General features: G+C 36.3%; 2 protein-coding genes and 1 long non-coding RNA gene across 3 annotated transcripts; 2 read left to right on the forward strand and 1 right to left on the reverse strand.

Moving 5' to 3' along the window:
* Positions 1 to 2,029: 2,029 nt before the first annotated feature.
* LOC6031875 lies at positions 2,030 to 2,872 on the forward strand. Its single transcript, XM_001842521.2, has 3 exons — positions 2,030 to 2,310; positions 2,405 to 2,469; positions 2,582 to 2,872. Exons 1-3 carry the CDS (start codon positions 2,244 to 2,246, stop codon positions 2,780 to 2,782), a joined length of 333 nt encoding a protein of 110 aa, XP_001842573.2. The 5' UTR covers positions 2,030 to 2,243; the 3' UTR covers positions 2,783 to 2,872.
* A 535-nt stretch (positions 2,873 to 3,407) lies between these two features.
* Positions 3,408 to 14,549, forward strand: LOC6031876 (transmembrane protease serine 9). Its single transcript, XM_038251007.1, has 6 exons — positions 3,408 to 3,590; positions 8,685 to 8,998; positions 9,108 to 9,257; positions 13,067 to 13,361; positions 13,578 to 13,721; positions 13,786 to 14,549. Exons 1-6 carry the CDS (start codon positions 3,455 to 3,457, stop codon positions 14,547 to 14,549), a joined length of 1,803 nt encoding a protein of 600 aa, XP_038106935.1. The 5' UTR covers positions 3,408 to 3,454.
* Positions 14,550 to 16,785: 2,236 nt separating this feature from the next.
* LOC119767673 lies at positions 16,786 to 17,259 on the reverse strand. Its single transcript, XR_005277642.1, has 2 exons — positions 17,027 to 17,259; positions 16,786 to 16,958 (listed from the first exon to the last, which is right to left on the reverse strand). It is a non-coding gene; the product is annotated as an uncharacterized LOC119767673 (long non-coding RNA).
* Between the last annotated feature and the right edge of the window lie 1,533 nt (positions 17,260 to 18,792).

The raw sequence follows: 18,792 nt of genomic DNA on the forward strand, positions 1-18,792 counted from the left end.
CAACTTTTTTCAATTCAATTCAGTTTTATTTGTAAACAATCAAGTTACAGTGCGTCAATTTAGGTACAAAACAGACTTTTGGAGTTCCTTTCAGCTGTGGTTTACATCGTAATTCAATCGAAATCATTTGACTAATTTGTATTTGAAACAGAATGTAGGGCATGTATTCTCATTTATTGAATCGTTTTTGTTTTTAATATTCGACTAATAAACCTTAACATTTTTTCCCGGATTTGCTTTATTTTATTGAATTTCATATCAAAGCAAGATTAAACAATCTTGTTCAGTTAAAATTAGTGAAATAATTTGAACTTTTAGCGACAATTAGCACGTTAAAAATAATTTTCAAGGTTTTCATCTCCCTATTCAAAATTTTAAATGAAAATTAATATATTTGGAATGAAATCTTTAAATTTATGCAAAATGAAAAGAAAAACAAAAGTAGTATTTTTTAACTTTCGCGGGAATCATCCACCCAAATAATCAAATATCGTTAAAATTAAACAGGACTCAGAAAAATCTGAAATATTTTTAAATGTTGATTTCAAAGACAAAAAATACCTTTCATTTTAATTTGAATAAAACAAAGCTTAATTCTTTACATTTCTTATAAAAATTTTACCTTTCATATAAAATAGCAGTAAAATTTGTATTACAGCGAATGACAATAACACTAAACTTAGTTAGATTCTAAAAAACGCTGAAAAATTTTAACAATTCTTCAAATGATTCATATCAACTTTTTTAATTGTAAACTAATAAAAAAGACTCATATAGTCTGTATGGATAAAATATTTATTATGTTATTATTTTGAAAAAAATGATAATAGAAAATTGAAAAATTTCATGAATTTAACGCCGTCCACGAAATCGTCAAAAAACACTAACCCTATGTTAGTAATTAAACAAGGATATACACTCGATTAATTCTACAGTGTTTCATGAGATTATTTTCATTCCTGTTTGAGTTTGATCAATCATTTGGAGAAAGATCGTTGCAGTTTCAAAAAAAAAATTCACGGGATTTCGTGGAAAAAGCAAAATTTCACGCTGTCCGCGAAATCGTGAAATTTCACTAACCCTAGAAATCATTATTACTTATAACTATGAAATAGACAAGAGTAAGAAAAATTGTTCAAAAAACTTACAGAAAACAAAATGGCATCTGAAAAATCTCTTAACCAAAAAAATAAATTAAATGGAATAAAAAATCAACGAACTGCACATGATATAAAAAAATAATAAACTTAAAATATTCGGTATTTAAAAGAAGATTTTTCAATCGAACTAAATCATAAAAAATCATGAGGAGCTAAAAAAGTTCATAACAAGTGTTAAATTTCTGATGACTCCAACTCCAACTCCAGGGTATTAGAAATTTTCCACTCCAACTCCGACTCCAGCTTTTCAAATTCGGCCGACTCCTGCTGGCCTGCTATTCGAATTTTGCCAACTCCGATTCCGACTTCGACTCCAGGTCCCCCAAAATACTCGACTCCACAGTCTATTTGTAAGGCATGGACAGCTGTTAAAATAAGGATAAAAATCTAAAATTGATGACTTGTATGGACGATTTTTTATGCAAATTGTCTTCTTTGGTCATGTGAATGTGAACATGTGAACTTGTTCTGAATCGTTTTTGGGTAAAAGATCATGAACCTGATTAAAAAATTGTTAAATATCCTTTTAAAAACAACATTCCAGTGATTGAATAAAAAAAATGTTTCCGATACCTAGTTCAAAGTTACAAAAATGTATTTGACCAAAATTTTGGCGAAATAGACTGTGATGATTGCAAATTTGAAATAAAAATTTCAATTCAAAACAAACCAAACCAGCAATCTCGCTTGTGCCATGTACTTCTGCCAAGGACATTCGGAACTGATAATAAATTCAAATTTCAAACGCGCAAAATGGGTGTGTGCGTGGTTAGTGTGAGTGTATAATTGCACACACAAAAACCACCCAATTTACTGATGACCCACTTATGATCGAGTTCAAGTGACGCTCGAAGCTTCCCCTGGCAAATTCTGACAAAAACAGCTCTTCTCTGGCTGGTTATCACTTCTTTGGAAGCAAACTCAACTCAAGCGGAACAAGACCCAACCGCCGTCGATTATGGAAGCATTCAAATTGCCAGTGTGCCTCCGAGTGGCCCATCATTAAGCTTCTGCAGCATCCCCCGAGCAGGTCGTCGTCGTTAATAGAGTTTTGGAGTTTCCAGTGTTTCTCCCGTAATTAAAATGGAAATTATTTCGAGAGCCCTTGTTCTGCTAGCGCTGTTTGCAGTACTTCTAGTCGTTCAAACTGGTAAGTCCCGCGAACCGTGCCAGCTTCTACAATGTTCATAGTTTGCAAGCGTAACGAAAAAAAAAATTGCCCCGTTCTGGATGTCCCGTTTAAGATTCTGCCCCGGCCCGGCCAGCTGAAGATGACTCGGTGCAGTACAGCCGCCAGGAGCTAGTTCAAGTGAGTAGCAGCTGTAACTGAGCTCTGAGTCCTTGAAGACCTTGGCCTCGTCTTGCTGTACGAGAATTATTTTCGTCATTTCAATGACCGGAGTGTGTCTTTTGTCCACCAGCTCTTCCAGGAGGACGCCAAGTGGGCCTCGTCCTCGAGCAATAGCCGGGGCCGCAGTTCGGAGGAGTTGAAGCAAAATCTGCGCACCGTCATGAAGGCGCTCAACATCCAACCGGTACCGCGTACCACCGTCAACCCGCTGTTGTACGTCCCGATGCCTCACCAGCCGATCTACGACGTTGACGGTAATCGGTTGAACTGAGTTTGAAGTAAAAAATGTGAAAATTGTGAAATAAAGTTAATCGTTTTGAAATAACAATTTTCTTAAGTTCAGAGACCAAGAACATCTCAAGATTAGTCGTGATACACTTCATGTCGATTCAGAACATTTCTCCTTCAGTGCCAATGATAGACTGCAAGTGCATTTGATATCACAACAAAGTCCCGAGAATTTATGAGCATGCACTCGACTCGTGCGTACAATATTATTTTCAAATTGCACTAATCTCTGCTCATACAACAATGCATAATCCATAACCTCAGAGCAGCTTCAAAAGCAACGCCCGGTAATCGACACAAATCACGGAATTGTGCAACCCATTACCAAACCGGCAATCAGCTTTGCGGGGGTGGTGGAGATAGCTGATTGTTCCATAGGGCAGTCGGATGCTTTTGTGAGCTGTCGGTCAATAAATCAGAACCTAAAGCGGCCTCCCATTTTCAGCACAAATTGCTCGCTCATCACAGAAGCTCTCAATGGGCCCTTTCCTAAACAATGATGTTCCACCAGAATTGTAGGAATTTTCGCAAATCGCAGTTGACCACCGCTGTCGAGAGAGAGAGAGAGAGTGAGAAAAGCACGCAAGATATTTCGAAATGATTCCGATTCACAGCCCGATAGTGGTTTAGTTCAGTTCCAAGCGCGAGCGCCATCATGATTGGCAGTTCTGTTAGCCGTCGAAGGGAGGAGGTCTTCTACGTTCTTCTCATCGTGGTATTTATCGTAGCGAAGGCCGGAGTCCTTGGACAGGATGCTGCGGAAAACGACGACGACGGCGACGGAGATGATGGTAGGTACTCGGATATCTATAGTGCTTGCATACAATCACAGTAGAAATTTGGAACCTAGGAATGTGGAAATTGAATTTGAAGACTTAAAAAATCATTTGTTGGAAATATTAACTATAAAATGGAATTTAAAGATGCATTAAATAAAACAAGTTCAATAATTCCAGCGGAAAAAACCAAGCACAATATTATTCATGGCTTAAGAATATTAAACATACAGTCACTGCATATGGGGGATGAAAAACCGAGGCGTGCATAACTGAGGCACAGAGTTTATGGGATGTTGGCTAAATGGTAGACATCAGCTATAAACCTATAAAAAATTATCCAAACTTCAATCAGGATGATGTCAACTATCTATTGCAATTATAATTACATGATTTTTTTTTACTAAAAACGTATTTTTCTTGTATTTGAAAAATGCTTTTTTTTCTTGAAAACAAACTCGAAATTATTCATTTTGCTATTACAAAAATACGTATTTTTCTTTTATTTGAAAATATCGTGCTTTCCATTTCATTAGGGCACAAAACTTTTGTAAACTAGAGTGTATCCCTCTCACACCTTATGCAAACTGTCATTTGAGTGAAAGGGATACACTATTGTTTACAAAAGTTTTGTGCCCTTTTGAAATGTTTGGCTCCATATATATATATATTTTTTTTTTTTTTTTTTTCAAAAAACACTCATTGTGCTATTATTATGGGTATCAAATAATTTAGATGTTTTCATACATTTCGAAAGTTATAGCACAAATTTTGAAAATGCTCAAAATTTTCAAAAAACTACGTATTTTCGGAAAAAAAACCTAAAATTTCGGTCTTTTACACTTTGATCGGGATTTTTTTCATGCATTCGAAAGATATGACACAATTTTTTGAAAATATTCAAAATTTTCACAAAATATGTACTTTTGAAAAATTACTCAAAATTTCAGTTTTTATAACATGGATTTTTGTTTGTACAAAACTGATATTTTCAAAGTATTTTTTGAAAAAGTTTGTGAAATTTTAACTGTTTGAAAAAAAAATGTGCTACTACTTCTAAATGTATGAAAAAATCCCGATCTTTTGATACCCATTTATAAAAAAATTAGTTTTAAGTAGTTTTTCGAAAAAAAAGTAATTTTGTGAAAAACTTTACTATTTTTAAAAAATTGTGTTATAGTTTTCGCAATGTATCAAAAAATCCCGATCATTTGATATTCATATTGTAAAACCAGAAATTTTTAGTATTTTTCAGAAAATACTTAGTTTTGCAAAAAAATAGTATCTCACAAAAAATATTATTACCATCAAAATGTATGAAAAAATCCCAATTCTTTGATACCCATGTGTGTGTGTGTGTTCAACCAATCCAATATCCGTAGGCCGGCTACGAAATTATGGGAAAGTATAATTTGTATCAGTCTTGATTTATGCTGATACAGCTTATCGCAGTCCCGGACATTAGGTGGTGTTAGCCCTCGCGCTGCTTCCAATGACCCGTTTCAGAATGACAGAGCTCCTTGCGGTCCAATTCCGAGGTCATTGGGCATTGTCTGGCCCCGCCCAAACATAGACCAAGAACCAGAAGAGTCCTCGACCTATCTTTAGACTTCCAATCTCATAAGGCAAACATGAGATCAGCGCGTATTTAATGGTTAATAAGTAGGCAAAATGTCACAGTTTCAGTTTGGATAGATCTCACCAAGTTTCTGGAACTTCCGGTAGCCCTCTTTATCGGTTGCTTCAAAGCATCCGAGTGTTTTTCAGTCGCAGGGGTCCGGATGTCAAGCTGCGAATCCTCAATCACGGACAGCTTGATCTTCCTCATGCCGATCCGACACATATCCTGGCGAGCATCTTGGGAAGATTTTCCTTGGCAGCTACGAACAAGATCCTACGGTTTCAAATTCAGCAGGAAGTCGGGATTTACGAAAACCCCCGAAAAGAGCTCACCGGAACTTATCATGGTTCACTCATTAACACGATACAAGCTCACAAAATTTCACATAACTCTTTGATTAATATCTGGAGTTTTTTTTGAAAAGGACCAATAAACCAAATTTTCAGTTTTTGCTTTTTGGGTGTTTTTTAATACCCCTGACTCAAGGCGGTTCTAAAAACACCCAAAAAGTAAAAACTGGAAATTTGGTTTATTGGACCTTTTCAAAAAAAACTCCAGATATAATCAATTTTGACCGAAACATTTCACAAAACAAAACTCCACGTCAAAAAAAAACAATTCATTCCGCAACACTGTATCTAAACTGTCAGGCACTCATATTTGACGGGGAAATGTGTGTTCCGTGAGAGCCCCGCTGACGTTTGAAAGAGTGGCGGGCTGCCCAAACCAAAGCAAAACAACATAACAAATATGAAGAAGAAATTTACAAATTTAAATTATAAAAATCTTGCAAAAATGTTGTTATTTGCACTGAACTTCACTGAATTCCTTATCTTGGTGCCTTTTTTGACCACTTCCAGCCAGCGGAAACTTTGAAAGCTGTGAAAAACACACCGAAATACGTTTAAAACCCCAGACCGATCGAAAGCGCTTCTTTCTCGTTTCATCCCAATTCTTTGATACCCATAATATGAAAAACAGAAATTTTGAGTATTTTCCGAAAGAAACGTAGTTTTGTGAAAATTTGATGCCTCATTTAATACCCGTATAACCAAAACAATAATTTTTAGTATTTTTTCGAGAAACATTGCATTTTAAAAATACAGGAAAAATACTTTTTTTGTGAAAATTTGCATGTAAATATAATTGCAATGGAATAGCTGACATCATCCCGATCCCAAAACACTATAGTTTATATTTTTTAAAGTTTTGATTATTTTTCATAGGATTATAGTCAATGTCTCTGGGTTTTTAAAACCAAATTTGCTACCGAAAAGCCGTACCGTCATCTGGGGCGAATCGGGTCCCTATTCAAACTGTAGTCCCGATTCGCCCCAGTTGACGGTACAGATTTTTTGATAAGGTGCAACGTTTTCAAAATATAGCAACTTAAAATTTAATTTCATTTTTTTTTCTTAGTTGCCTAAGAGACATTGAAGATTGGACCTCTGGTAGCTGAAATACAGCGAATAAAAGAAAAAGAAAATTTACGTTTTTTAAGTCTCATTTAAACAGCCTTTTATTTTTTAGTACTAATATTTCTGGAACTAATGCATTGTAACATCGATAAAAAAAACATTTGCTTAATTTTTTTATCCTTTCAAATTTTTTTTTTGATTATGGAATTTAGTCTAACATTCCAAAAAGGTCAAATTTATATATTGGTTTGTCCATTCAAGTCTCCATACATTTTTGGCAGCTAACCATACAAAAATGGAATGTAAATATTTGCCGCCAAATCAATTAAAAAAGTGATATTTTAAAATCGAATTTTATGTAAAAAAACTTTCTCATAATTTTATGATTTGAAATCGAATTTGCAATCGATAAGTACTTAAAACATTCATACAGTGCATCGTTTTCAAAACAAACTTTCAAACAGGTTTTCAAATTGTATTTTTGACCCTTTTGAAAAATTAGCCTTGATTTAAAGAAAAACTATTTTTTAAAGAAGATCAGAAAATTTCACGAATGATTCATTTTTTGACATTGAAAATCTGAACATTAGTTTCAGAAATATCCGCATTTGAAAATTGAGTGCTGTTTGGGTGACACTTAAAAATCTCCAACTGGCTATATCCTAGGAAAAAAAGATCGATCTTCAAAGTTTCAATGTTAAAATAGGCACTAGTTAAAAATCAAATACTTTTTCTCAACATTGAACTAAAAGTCCTGACTCGATTATCCGAAATAAAGTAAACATTTCATTTTGGATGATGGAATAATTTTTTTTCGTTGTCTTATTTTTTATTATCGAGCCTAAGAATTTCATGTACTTGTCAATAAATCGTTTAAATCATTTTTTTTGAAAAGTGTTACATTTCGAAACAAGTTCAACTTTTCAGCACCCATTTTAGTGCTGAAAAGAAAAACTTTTTAGCATTTATTTTGAAAAGTGTTGCTATTCGATTCTGTTATTTTTGGGACAGAAAAATAGGCTATTTCGTCGTTCAAGAATGACAGGAAAAGACGGAATTGCAAAAAGTTATTAAGAATTTGTAAATCCAAATAATGAATAAATGGCGGTGATGAAATATTTAAAAAAAAATGCAATTTGCAATTTAAAAGGCAATCCACCGTTAAATTGCGACTAAATTAATGTTGCAGAACTCGAATTTGATATTTAAAGCAAGCAAATAAAAAACGAAAATAGTTTATTTGTTCATAACTCGATTATCCGAAGTCTCATAAAAACCTTCAGATAATCGAAACTTCGGATAATCGAATCCAAACTGTAATTCGAAAACGGTGCACTTTATCAACATAATAGTAGTTTATGCAACAAGTTGCAAAAAGAGGATTTTTTCAGCACGAGTCGTACATTTATCCAACGAGGTTCACCGAGTTGGATAAATACGAAGAGTGCTGAAAAAAAAAACAAGTTTTGCAACGATTTCCATACAACATTTTTTGCAATTCCAAAAAACACACACTGAGTGAAATTTTATGTCAAATTTTCATGTATTTAGTCGATAAATCGTTTAAATCAAAAAAATGTTGAAAAGTGTTACTTTTCAAAACAAGTGCTGAAAAGTAGAACTTTTCAGCATTTATTTTGAAAAGTGTTGCTATTCGATTATGTTATTTTTGGTACATAAAAGTAGGCTTTTTCGTCGTTCAACAATGACAGGAAAAGTAAGTAGTTTCACGACGGAATTGCAAAAAAAATGTTATCGACTAGAGTTTTCTGTCAAGATATTTAAATATATAGTGGAATTAAACAGGGACAAATCGTCTTTTTGTATTCACAATAAATAGCAATTTGGATGAAAATCCTTAACCTACCACACTAATGAGAATTTCCCATATAAATGAAAAGAAATGTGTAATTAAAAAAATGTATCGAATACGGAAAAAACAGAAACAAAAAATACAAGGAAATTAAAAAAATGAGATTTTTTTATTAATTTACAAAGAAACGGTAACCTCTATTCCAAACCACCATTTTTTTCTACTCCTTCAACTTTTCTCACCAATTGCACCAATAGTGGTGGAGTCAACATCCCCCAGCAGCCCACGCGTCGTCGGCGGAACCGGCGTAGCCATCGGGGAGCTTCCGTTCATCTGCTCCATCCGCCAGCGGCAACCGGCCGGGTCCTGGAGCTCGCCGTCGTGGACGCATCTGTGCGGCAGTACGATTGTGAACGAAAATTGGCTGCTTACTTCCGCTCACTGCGTCGCCCCGCCCCTGCCCAAGGAGAGCTTGCTGATTGTTTGTGGTGTGCGACAGGCCAGAACCGTCGCCGGGATTGAGCCCAGTCCGGAGTACGTTGACGGACAGCGGGGAAGCGATTTGGCACTGGTAAGATGAGCTACGGTGGGCGGGCGGCAATGTCGATAGATTTGGACTCAGTGATGCGAGTTTTTTGTGGATTTTTTTCTGTTTGTTTGTTTGTTTGTGATTCCAAAAGATACTGCTGAAGAAGCCGTTGGTGTTCACCGGAAACGTGCAACCGATACCGATTTTTGATCAACGAATCCTGCCTACCAGTGTGGCCACCATCGTTGGCTATGGCGTTTCCTCGTACGGAAAGGACGGTTGGCAGCCTAATGGATTAGAGGTAGGCATGGCGCAACAGCAAAAAAAACCTTGCAGCAGTTGGACAAAACATGGATTGTCTTTTGAGGATTTGAGCGATGCTGTTTTTTGCATAGCTAAGTGAGTTCTGACTTAATCCGTGTTGTTTGGTAATGCTCCAGCTGCCTTAACTGAGTTTAGATTTCAAGGAATCAATTGGAAATCAACTCAAGCAAATAAAAAACAGATATCGAATTTCCGTAATCTCCTTTACAGTCCAGACTCGATTATCCGAAGGCGTCGGAAAAAAATCACTTCGCATAATCGAATCACAAATTTTTTTTTTTCGATTATCCGAAGTGAAATTTTGCCATGGCCGATAATCGAGTCTGGACTGTAGGGTATTTTAACCATTAGAGGACCCCCTAGTAGAGCCGAAGCACATTTTTCACAAATTTTCAATATTTTAAGCACTTTTTCATAGCCCTTTGTACAAAACAATGAAAACTGAAGTCTTTCGAACAATTTTGACTATTTGTTTCATCAGTTATTTGTTTTTGAGCAGAAAAATAGCCAATTGAAAAAAAAGTTTTTTTGCCTGTTGTGGACCCCCTTTTCCTATAGTGGACCCGGGTCCATAATCCGATTGTGGACCCGGGTCCACTATAGGCAAACTGTTATTTTATACCAAATTTAATCGATATTTGATGTTTTGATGCATGGTGTAGGTCTAATGAAAGATATAATGAATAAAAGATGGATTTTGCTCACTTTTCATCATAAACAAATATTTTTTGTTAACAAATTTGGCTTTAAACAACAAAAAACCAAACAGACATTTAAACACAATTATTTCCGAAAAAGATCAGAGAAAACGTCTCAAAAACCACTGTAAACATAAAAATAATTAAAAAAGAGTAATCTTGATGCAAATTTTTCCATATTAATTACACAAATGGTTGACCGATACTAAACAATAGAATTGTTTACAGTTGCTGATAAAACCACGCATGTTTATTGGAAAAAAATGTTTTGTTATTGATTTATTATTATAAAATATCATTTCAAACTGCAATTATGGTGCTTCAGTTAAGTACAATTAACTATAGTTTTGATTAATTATAAATTCTTACGGCTTCAGCATTATTGGTACTTTTAACATGAAAACAGCTATATTTATACTCATAATTGAAAAAATATGCGTTTAGGTTGATAACAACAAGCATTTATTGTATGTTTTAGAGAAACTTTTGCTTGAATACACAGTTTTCATCATTTTTGAAGGTTTAATTAACAGGGGTCCACTTTTGGAAAAGTTTGGATTTTCGTTGTCCTATATTGGACCCCCATAATTTTTGCTAGAAAATTGCATTTCTTCGCTTTATTTGAGTAAATATCCTTAAACTAACATTACTTCGACTTGCTGAAGTTAAATAATCAGTCAAAAAATGATTGGATGGTTAAATCAATCATAAAATATAAATGCAGTTTTGTTGTGAAAATGCTAGTGGCCATGGCTGATTTCAGATGTCGAACTCAAAACACTTATTTTGGTGAAAAGGACAATTCAATGTCAGTCATCATTGTTCTAAATGATGCTGAACATGCCAAATAAAAGATTTGTAGACAACAACACGCTTGAAATTGTGATTTTATTGAATTTTCCATTAAAAACCCTTCAGAGGGTCCACTATAGGAAAGGGGTCCACTAATAGATAACGTACCCTATAGCCAAAAAAATAACTTACAAGTTGCCTATCAGCAAACAGAAGTTTGACCAACAAATATTAAAAAGGCAAATAGGATTATGTTTTTAGCCTTTTTAATGTATTTTTTGCAGAGGCTTTTCTTGATGAGGTATATTTCTATTGAAAAAAACAATTTTGGAAAAAAATACCCTAAAATTCCTATAACTTGAAAACGGCGTACTTTATTAAAAACATGCGTAGTCATTTCTAAAGTCAAATTTGATTTTGCTTCAATTTTTTTTAAGTTTAGTTGACTCTCGAATTTTTTTCTAAAAATCTCATTTTTAATCAAAAGATTATGTTATCACAAACTATAACGCAAAAAAATTAAAAAATACACAATACTAAAATATGAAAAAATGAAAAAACGTATTTCCGGAATTCAGCTTTAAGTAACAAAAAGAAAAATAATGAAATAGAATAATGTTATTTTCTATGTCCCCATTTTTTAAGTTCTAATTACAATCTACAACTTTGCCGAAGATCAGGGAGGCCACTCAAATCTCACTTTCGGATTCCCGACTTTTTAAAAATAACAAACAATAAGTATTTCTTGTTAAACGAATGATTGCAATTAAAAATTGTTTATAAAATGTCAATATCAAACAACATTTCTCAATAACTTAAAAAATGTCTTTTTTTTTGACAATTACATTAAAAATATAAACTAACAAAAATTATTACAAAAAAATAAAATTAAATCTAATTTTGATTTATGGAAAAAAAAAAAACAAAAAAAAAATCAGTCTCATTTAATCATCATTGAATTTAATCTCTAGTAAAAATATTCACCATCATCCAACATATTTTTTTGCAGGAAAAGAAAATGAAAAAAGTAAAAAAATAGCTGATTTGAAAATTTTGTTCATAAAATTTAAAGTTATAATTATAAGAGCTTGATACACGATAACAGTTATAAATCTTAAACAAAATAAATTTCTAGAAATTCGTGCTCCAATCTAGATTCTATTATTCTGTAGTTATTGAACATCATAATTAGATTATCAAAATTGATTTATCAAGTTTTCGGTATTTTCAATGTTTTTGTTAAATGCCTCTTATATTATTTTTTTTTCATTTCTACAGCTCAATTTTTTTATTCAATGAAAAAAAAAACGTTTGGATTTCAATTGATACTTACGTTTTTTTCCAATAGTTGGAAATCATGATTTCTTTACATTTTTGCATACTTGTGCGGGAATCAAAAATTTGAGAAAAAAATGTAACCCTTGTATTTATTCGTTCGTCTAAAACACAAGAATGCAAAATTAAAAATCCCAAAAAAGGCAAAATATTAAAGAATTCTCAGTACTGAAAAAGTTCCTATTGCAATTTTGTTGCGAAAAGAACTTACTTTTTCTTGTCATTCTCGAATGACGAAACAGCCTATTTAACATCGTCATAATAACAGTACTGATTCTAAGTGTAAATATAGGTGTTCGGCGCCCTCTCCCCGTGCCATACCTTCACCCTTAGAAGACCCGGGAGGCGGAGTCTTGTCGCAAAAAGAACGATACACGCCTGTGGATCCGTAGACGAAACCGCAAGGTTTAAGAGGGCCACATTATAAGGTGTTACGTCGATTTCGGTTTTTTCCGATTAAGTACTAACCAAATATTTTTACAGTTAAAATACATTTGAGTAGTTTTTGTTAACTACACTATAAAGATAAACATTTTTTGCATCTTTATGATTGTTTAGTTTTTGATAAAAATGTTTTTCTTTAAAGTTATATTTGATTGAGTGTTTGGTCTGTGCCCAGAATATCTGTACATGTGGCAAGCCTGGTACTGAAGTACTTTTCAGTATCCACTTGAGTGTTGAAAGTTTAACTTTTCAGCACTTGTATCGAAAAGCAATACTTTTGTTTTAAAGTTTGACAATTATTTTGACTGCTAATAAGAACCGATTAGGAAATCAAACTAATATTGTGTTTCAGGATTTGGATAAATGTGCAACTAAAAAATATATTTTTAAATAATAGCGAAAAAAAAAATTGGTCCTTCAGCAAGCACTTAAGTGTATCGATTTAAAACAAAATAGCAAAAAATATTATTGGTCAATAAACGTATGAATGTATACTATTTTTTTACACTCCTCACAGGCAGCCACCGTCCCGATTCTCTCGATGAAAGCTTGCATCCGGCGGTTGGGTACCCTAGCTACCTATCTCACCAGTGACACAATCTGCACCGACATCGCAGGACCAACGGGCGCCGCCGGGACCTGCGTAGGCGACTCCGGCGGTCCCGTCATAATCGGCACCGAGCTGCATCCCTTCAACCTGCTGGCCATCCCAGCGTGGACGGTCACGCCGTGCGGAAGTGGCCCCTCGATGCACACACTCGTTTCCGCCCACATTGAGTGGATTCTTGCCGTTATCGTTCCGAATCTGAAATAAACTCTCGTCATCCCGTTCATGGTTGATAACGAAACACCCTGAAACCACACAAATATTTCGCTCATTAATTTGGGGAAGGGAAAATTGAAAAACAATGGTTAAATCGTTTCACGAACCCCCGTGTGCTCGAATGTTATCTAAAGACACTGCATAATCGGATTTCTCACCTCGAAGGATGAATAATCGTCGTCGTCGGCGGAGTCGATAAGATAAGTCATAAACCGGGTGATATATCTTGGTTCACCATCGCGACCTAGACGGATTAAAGCCCAGTTTGATTTAGCCAACTCGATGGACAACATGCTGAAGGGAGCAATTTTGTGTCTGTGTTTGAGCGCCGTACTGGCCTCCGCTACGGGTAAGATGATTCACTTTTGAGGTGATCTCCCAAATGATCTTTTTAAAAACGTTTCCTCCTCTAGTTGACAGAGGATCCCGCGTGGCCGGAGGAACCGATGCGCTTGCCGCCGAGTACCCGTACATCGTGTCCGTCCAGCGGTTCTTGCTGTTGCGAGCAAACCATGTCTGCGGTGGAACCATCATCAACGACTTCCACGTGCTGTCCGCTGCCGAGTGTTTTGCCAGCAATTTGAACAGCCGGTATCGCGTCCAAGCTGGAAAGCTGTCCCTGAACCAGTTCGAGATCACCGAGCAGACGATCAACGTGCTCAACTTTGTGATTCATCCCTCCTACGATCAGTCGTTGAGTCCGTTCAACATTGCCGTGATTCGTCTGACGTCTCCGTTCGGCTTCACAGCGTTCATCCAGCCCATCAACCTGCCGGCACCGGACACCATCCACAGTGGCATCGTACGATTTGCCGGTTGGGGATCGACCTCGGTCAGTCTGCTGCCAAGCACTCCGGCGCTCCTCCAGCAGGCCCGAGTTGCCGTCTTTCCCAACCCTGCTTGTCAAGCGCTGATGGCTGATCCGGAAGACCCGCAAATGACCCCAATCACTCCGCTGCACGTGTGTCTTGGACCCGTAACCGGTGGAATTGGACCTTGCTCCGGCGATGCTGGCGGTCCAGTTGCGCAAGTTGTCGACGGTCGACACGAGCTGGTCGGTATCCTTGGCTGGAGTCCTCCCATCTGCGCAATTCCAGGACTTCCTTCGGTGACCGTGCGAGCGTCGGCCCACATCGCGTGGATCAACGCGGTCATCAACCCAAATCCGGAAAGTTGAAATAAATAAATAAATGTGACAAATCTTCAGAAAATCTGTATAAACATTCGACTATATTAAATGTACAAAAATTACACACTTTAAACCGTATATGTTGATCATTTATTAAATTTTTATCACGGACCAGTCAAGATAACCACAAAAATCTCAAAGATTGACGTTCAGCAGGTCAAAGTCCACTGTTTGTTAACTCAATGGCAAACTGTTCTTGAATCAAACTATTTAAAAGTAAGAATGTGTTATGGTGTAATAGATTCATGGGAGATCAAACTTAACCTCTTTAATGCTGTTCAGTAGAATTCAGGACTACAGTTTGACAGCATTTTTTAGTTTAAACTTATCCTTCGAAATACATATTTATAGTTTCGAATCTTTACTAATCAAAATCTAATAAAACTAACGCTCATAAGATGAAGTGATAAACCACTAAGTTTTAAAAGCCGAAATTTTTTCTTTCTCTTTATGTACTGTATTTAAATTTATATTTTTAAATCTCGATCAAAAGATTTGATCCACACAGTAAACATATTATAACAGACTAGAAAGGTACAATTTTAACAACATGAGCTAGAAAAAGTTCGTACTGGTCAAAATATGTTCGTTTTCAACAAAACTTTAAAGAATTTTTAACATCAATAAGCAATGAAATGGCGAGGAGTTAATTTTTCGAAAATGGTTTGGTCGACGATTGACTAACAAAAAAAAACGGGTCTAATTATTTCGGCCAGGGAACCCTCAGAAAAATTCCGATCCGATCCGAGCACTTTTGTTTTTTTCCATGTTGTTTTCGTGAAAATTTTCACAAAAATACGTATTTTTCCTATTTTTGAAAATGCAGCTTTTTACACTAAACAAAAACCTCAAAATATTTGTTATTGCAGTCAAATCAAAATCAAATTATTCGCTCTACAGCATTGCACAGTGGGCGAAATGGAACCCAAAATCGGACTTAATTGAACGCGGCTGATTCCCTGGTATGAATAATAGTGTTTCTTATGTAAAAAAATCCGAGGAATCGATTGGTGATGGTTTCATCCACCGCACGAAACGGCAAAGGGTCCATTTTGCCCCAATTCCCCATTTTTTTACATTTTTTCTTGAAAATCGGTCTATATTTAGAGCGGAGGCTTTATGCGGCCTTCCAAAATGCACTTAACTTATTTGAAAATGTCCCAGGAATCCAGTAAAAATAACCACATGCACCGCAAAAATCATCTAGGGTCCATTTAACCCCAATTCCGCTATAAAAGCATTTTTGGCCGTTTTCAAATGTTAGGTCAGATTTTAAAAATCTGAAAATATTTTTATCGTAAAGATCAGACAATTTTACATAAGAATAACGATTTGAACTTGATAGTTTGACACAATTATTGGGGCAAAATGGACCCTTTGCCGTTTCGTGCGGTGGATGAATCCATCACCAATCGATTCCCCGGTTTTTTTTACATAAGAAACACTATGTTTTATACCAGGGAACCAGCCGCGTTCAATTAAGTCCGATTTTGGGTTCCATTTCGCCCACTGTGCATTGCCTTGGCGTTCTCAATTGCGAGATTCCTATTCGAAACTAGGTGTCCGAAGGCTTGATTATTGAGGCAATTGCAAACCTCTTTTTACACCTAAGCAGCTTCCATCCACCCCGGGATTCGAACTGACGACCTTTGGATTGTGAGTCCAAATGCCTACCAGCGACTCCACCCAGGGAGACGACTCCTACACCTGGACCTGGACAGAAGGCGTGATCAGACAAATCTCGTCTCGAAAAATGCCACCGGGACCTTCTGGGATCGAACGCAGGCCGACTGGGTGAGAGGCAACCACGCTTACCCCTACACCGCGAGTCCCGGATTATTGCAATATGGGTATCAAATGATCGTGTTTTTGTCATACATTTCGAACGTCATGCATTTTTTTTAAATGGTAAAATTTTCACAAAACTGCACGCAACCGAGATCGGGGGAAAATCGTGAGCTCCTCCCGAATTGAGAGGGAACTGTCACCATGCACGGACAGGGGAGAAAACCCGCAGAATCTACGCGAGGGAAACCCGCAAGAAATATTTCATGCTTTTTTAACCAACTTGACACAAACACATTCAAACTTTGTTGCATGTGTTGGTGAATTAATTGGTCTTATATTTTGTCAATGTATTAGTGCCGGCGGCTCAATTTTGTGCCTGTATTAGTGAGTCCCTCCTTTTCCCCAAATGGCTTCCACCAAAAATAAAAATGACAAATTTTCAACACATCATCCTTTATTCCACAATAAACTTTCACACTAAAACACTTTCTTCGGGCAAAATAACCACTCAATGAAAACCGTCACCTCCACGGAGCCATCCGGAGCCAGGCCTGACGAGCCCTCCGAGTCCTCGTCCTCCTGTGTTTATAAAGTATTGCAATGATTACCCTGAAAAGAAGAACAGATTTATGTCTGACAACATCACTTTATGAATTGATTATTGCTTCTGCTCGTACCTGTTTTGATGAATTTGAAGTAAATTCCGGCGAACCTCGCTGAAAGCCATTCCAAGTTGGCGCAAATCACCGATGGAACAAGCTCCAGGCGAAAACTTCCGAGCCAAAAGAGACTCCAGCGGGCCAAAGGCAATCGTTGCAGATTTTTCTCCATGCATTTCACTGAATTCTTTATTTTTTCTTGCAAATTCACTGTCAGAATCGCAGAGCTGCTTGATCGGCTTGATCACACCATGAAAATACGAAACCAGCCCTCTGTCACGACGGCCATGTTTATGAAACCTAAATGTTCGACGCGAACATGAAGACAACAAAGAAGATGAATAACGCATTTGCTGTCAAAATTTGAAAATAAACAAACCGCGTGGTAAACAAAGGTATAATTTCATAATGTTGAAATGATTTCCATGAAAAAATAACGACACGGGACGGATTTCCAAACACAAGTTCCCGAAGGACCCTATCCGCCTGAGACTATGGATAAATCAGTAACAACATTTCAAAAGGGCGAAACCAGCCCTCTGTCACGACGGCCATGTTTATGAAACCTAAATGTTCGACGCGAACATGAAGACAACAAAGAAGATGAATAACGCATTTGCTGTCAAAATTTGAAAATAAACAAACCGCGTGGTAAACAAAGGTATAATTTCATAATGTTGAAATGATTTCCATGAAAAAATAACGACACGGGACGGATTTCCAAACACAAGTTCCCGAAGGACCCTATCCGCCTGAGACTATGGATAAATCAGTAACAACATTTCAAAAGGGCGAAACCTACGATCCTGCCGTTTCGGGAAAATCAACATTCAAAATTTTGCAATTCCGATCAATTCCTATTTCCACAAAAAAGCATGAAAACCATCATTTTTTTCAAAACGTAATAGAAAATAGCAATAATTTCATCATAGAGAGCAATTTGAAATTAATTAAGGTGTTTTTGCTTTTTAAAATTGAGAAAAACAAATTACGCCTTTTTGAAGAGCGTGACTCCATTTTCGCCCCACCGTATTCGCCACCCTCAACCAAAACAACGGTTTAGCCCGTCAGGTTACGCCACAAAGCAAAAGTAAACAACAGATTCGCCCTTTGGTTTTGTTCACTTTTCGGGTTTTAAAAGAAAAAGTGGTGAAAAAACTATTTTATCATTGTGAAACGTTACAGTCAGTGATAATACAGTGATATTTGCAACCTCAGTGATAAAAAATTGGTATAGAAAGCCTTCATAAGGAGTCCGGTTCAGGCCAAGACTCGTTGAGCTAGGATACACCGTAAGTTGCAAGTTGGTTTGACGATGTGGTCTATATTGAAGTGTCGTTCCTTGGGGTGTCCCCACCGGAAGTGGGAGAAATGGCACCTGACGACTAGGCCACCCCGCGACACCATCCTGCCTTCTCAATATTAATTAATTTAATTAATTAATCTTTGCTTAGCTTCAATGGTTACGGATGCGATGATTTTGTACGGCATTCCTCCTAAACCTCCCTACACTAACTTTTTGTCCTGCAACTGCTCGACCCAGAATCCCCGGATGTCCCAAGAACCGGTAAATTATGGACCTTCATATCTAGATTGTGAATCCAGACCAGATCCGATACTACAATAATTGAAATTAAAAAGTTATGTATTTAGGATCATACAAATCTGTGTTTGTTGTGGAATTGTGGTCGGAGACATCAAAAATATACATTTTGATCCATTTTGAGGGTTGTCAGGTTAAAATTCACTAAATTATAACGAAAATTTAATGTTTCTAAATATAC

This window comes from Culex quinquefasciatus, chromosome 2 (genome assembly GCF_015732765.1).
Source record: "Culex quinquefasciatus strain JHB chromosome 2, VPISU_Cqui_1.0_pri_paternal, whole genome shotgun sequence".
Lineage (NCBI taxonomy): Eukaryota > Metazoa > Arthropoda > Insecta > Diptera > Culicidae > Culex > Culex quinquefasciatus.

What these genes read in the sequence shown, in the direction of transcription:
- LOC6031875 (XM_001842521.2), top strand. Translation starts at nt 2,244, where the DNA reads ATGGAAATTATTTCGAGAGCCCTTGTTCTGCTAGCGCTGTTTGCAGTA. An exon ending in ACTTCTAGTCGTTCAAACTG is followed by an intron (nt 2,311 to 2,404) that starts GTAAGTCCCGCG and finishes GTCCCGTTTAAG; the next exon opens with ATTCTGCCCCGGCCCGGCCA. An exon ending in GCCGCCAGGAGCTAGTTCAA is followed by an intron (nt 2,470 to 2,581) that starts GTGAGTAGCAGC and finishes TTTGTCCACCAG; the next exon opens with CTCTTCCAGGAGGACGCCAA.
- LOC6031876 (XM_038251007.1), top strand. Translation starts at nt 3,455, where the DNA reads ATGATTGGCAGTTCTGTTAGCCGTCGAAGGGAGGAGGTCTTCTACGTT. An exon ending in CGACGGCGACGGAGATGATG is followed by an intron (nt 3,591 to 8,684) that starts GTAGGTACTCGG and finishes TTGCACCAATAG; the next exon opens with TGGTGGAGTCAACATCCCCC. An exon ending in CGTACTGGCCTCCGCTACGG is followed by an intron (nt 13,722 to 13,785) that starts GTAAGATGATTC and finishes TTCCTCCTCTAG; the next exon opens with TTGACAGAGGATCCCGCGTG.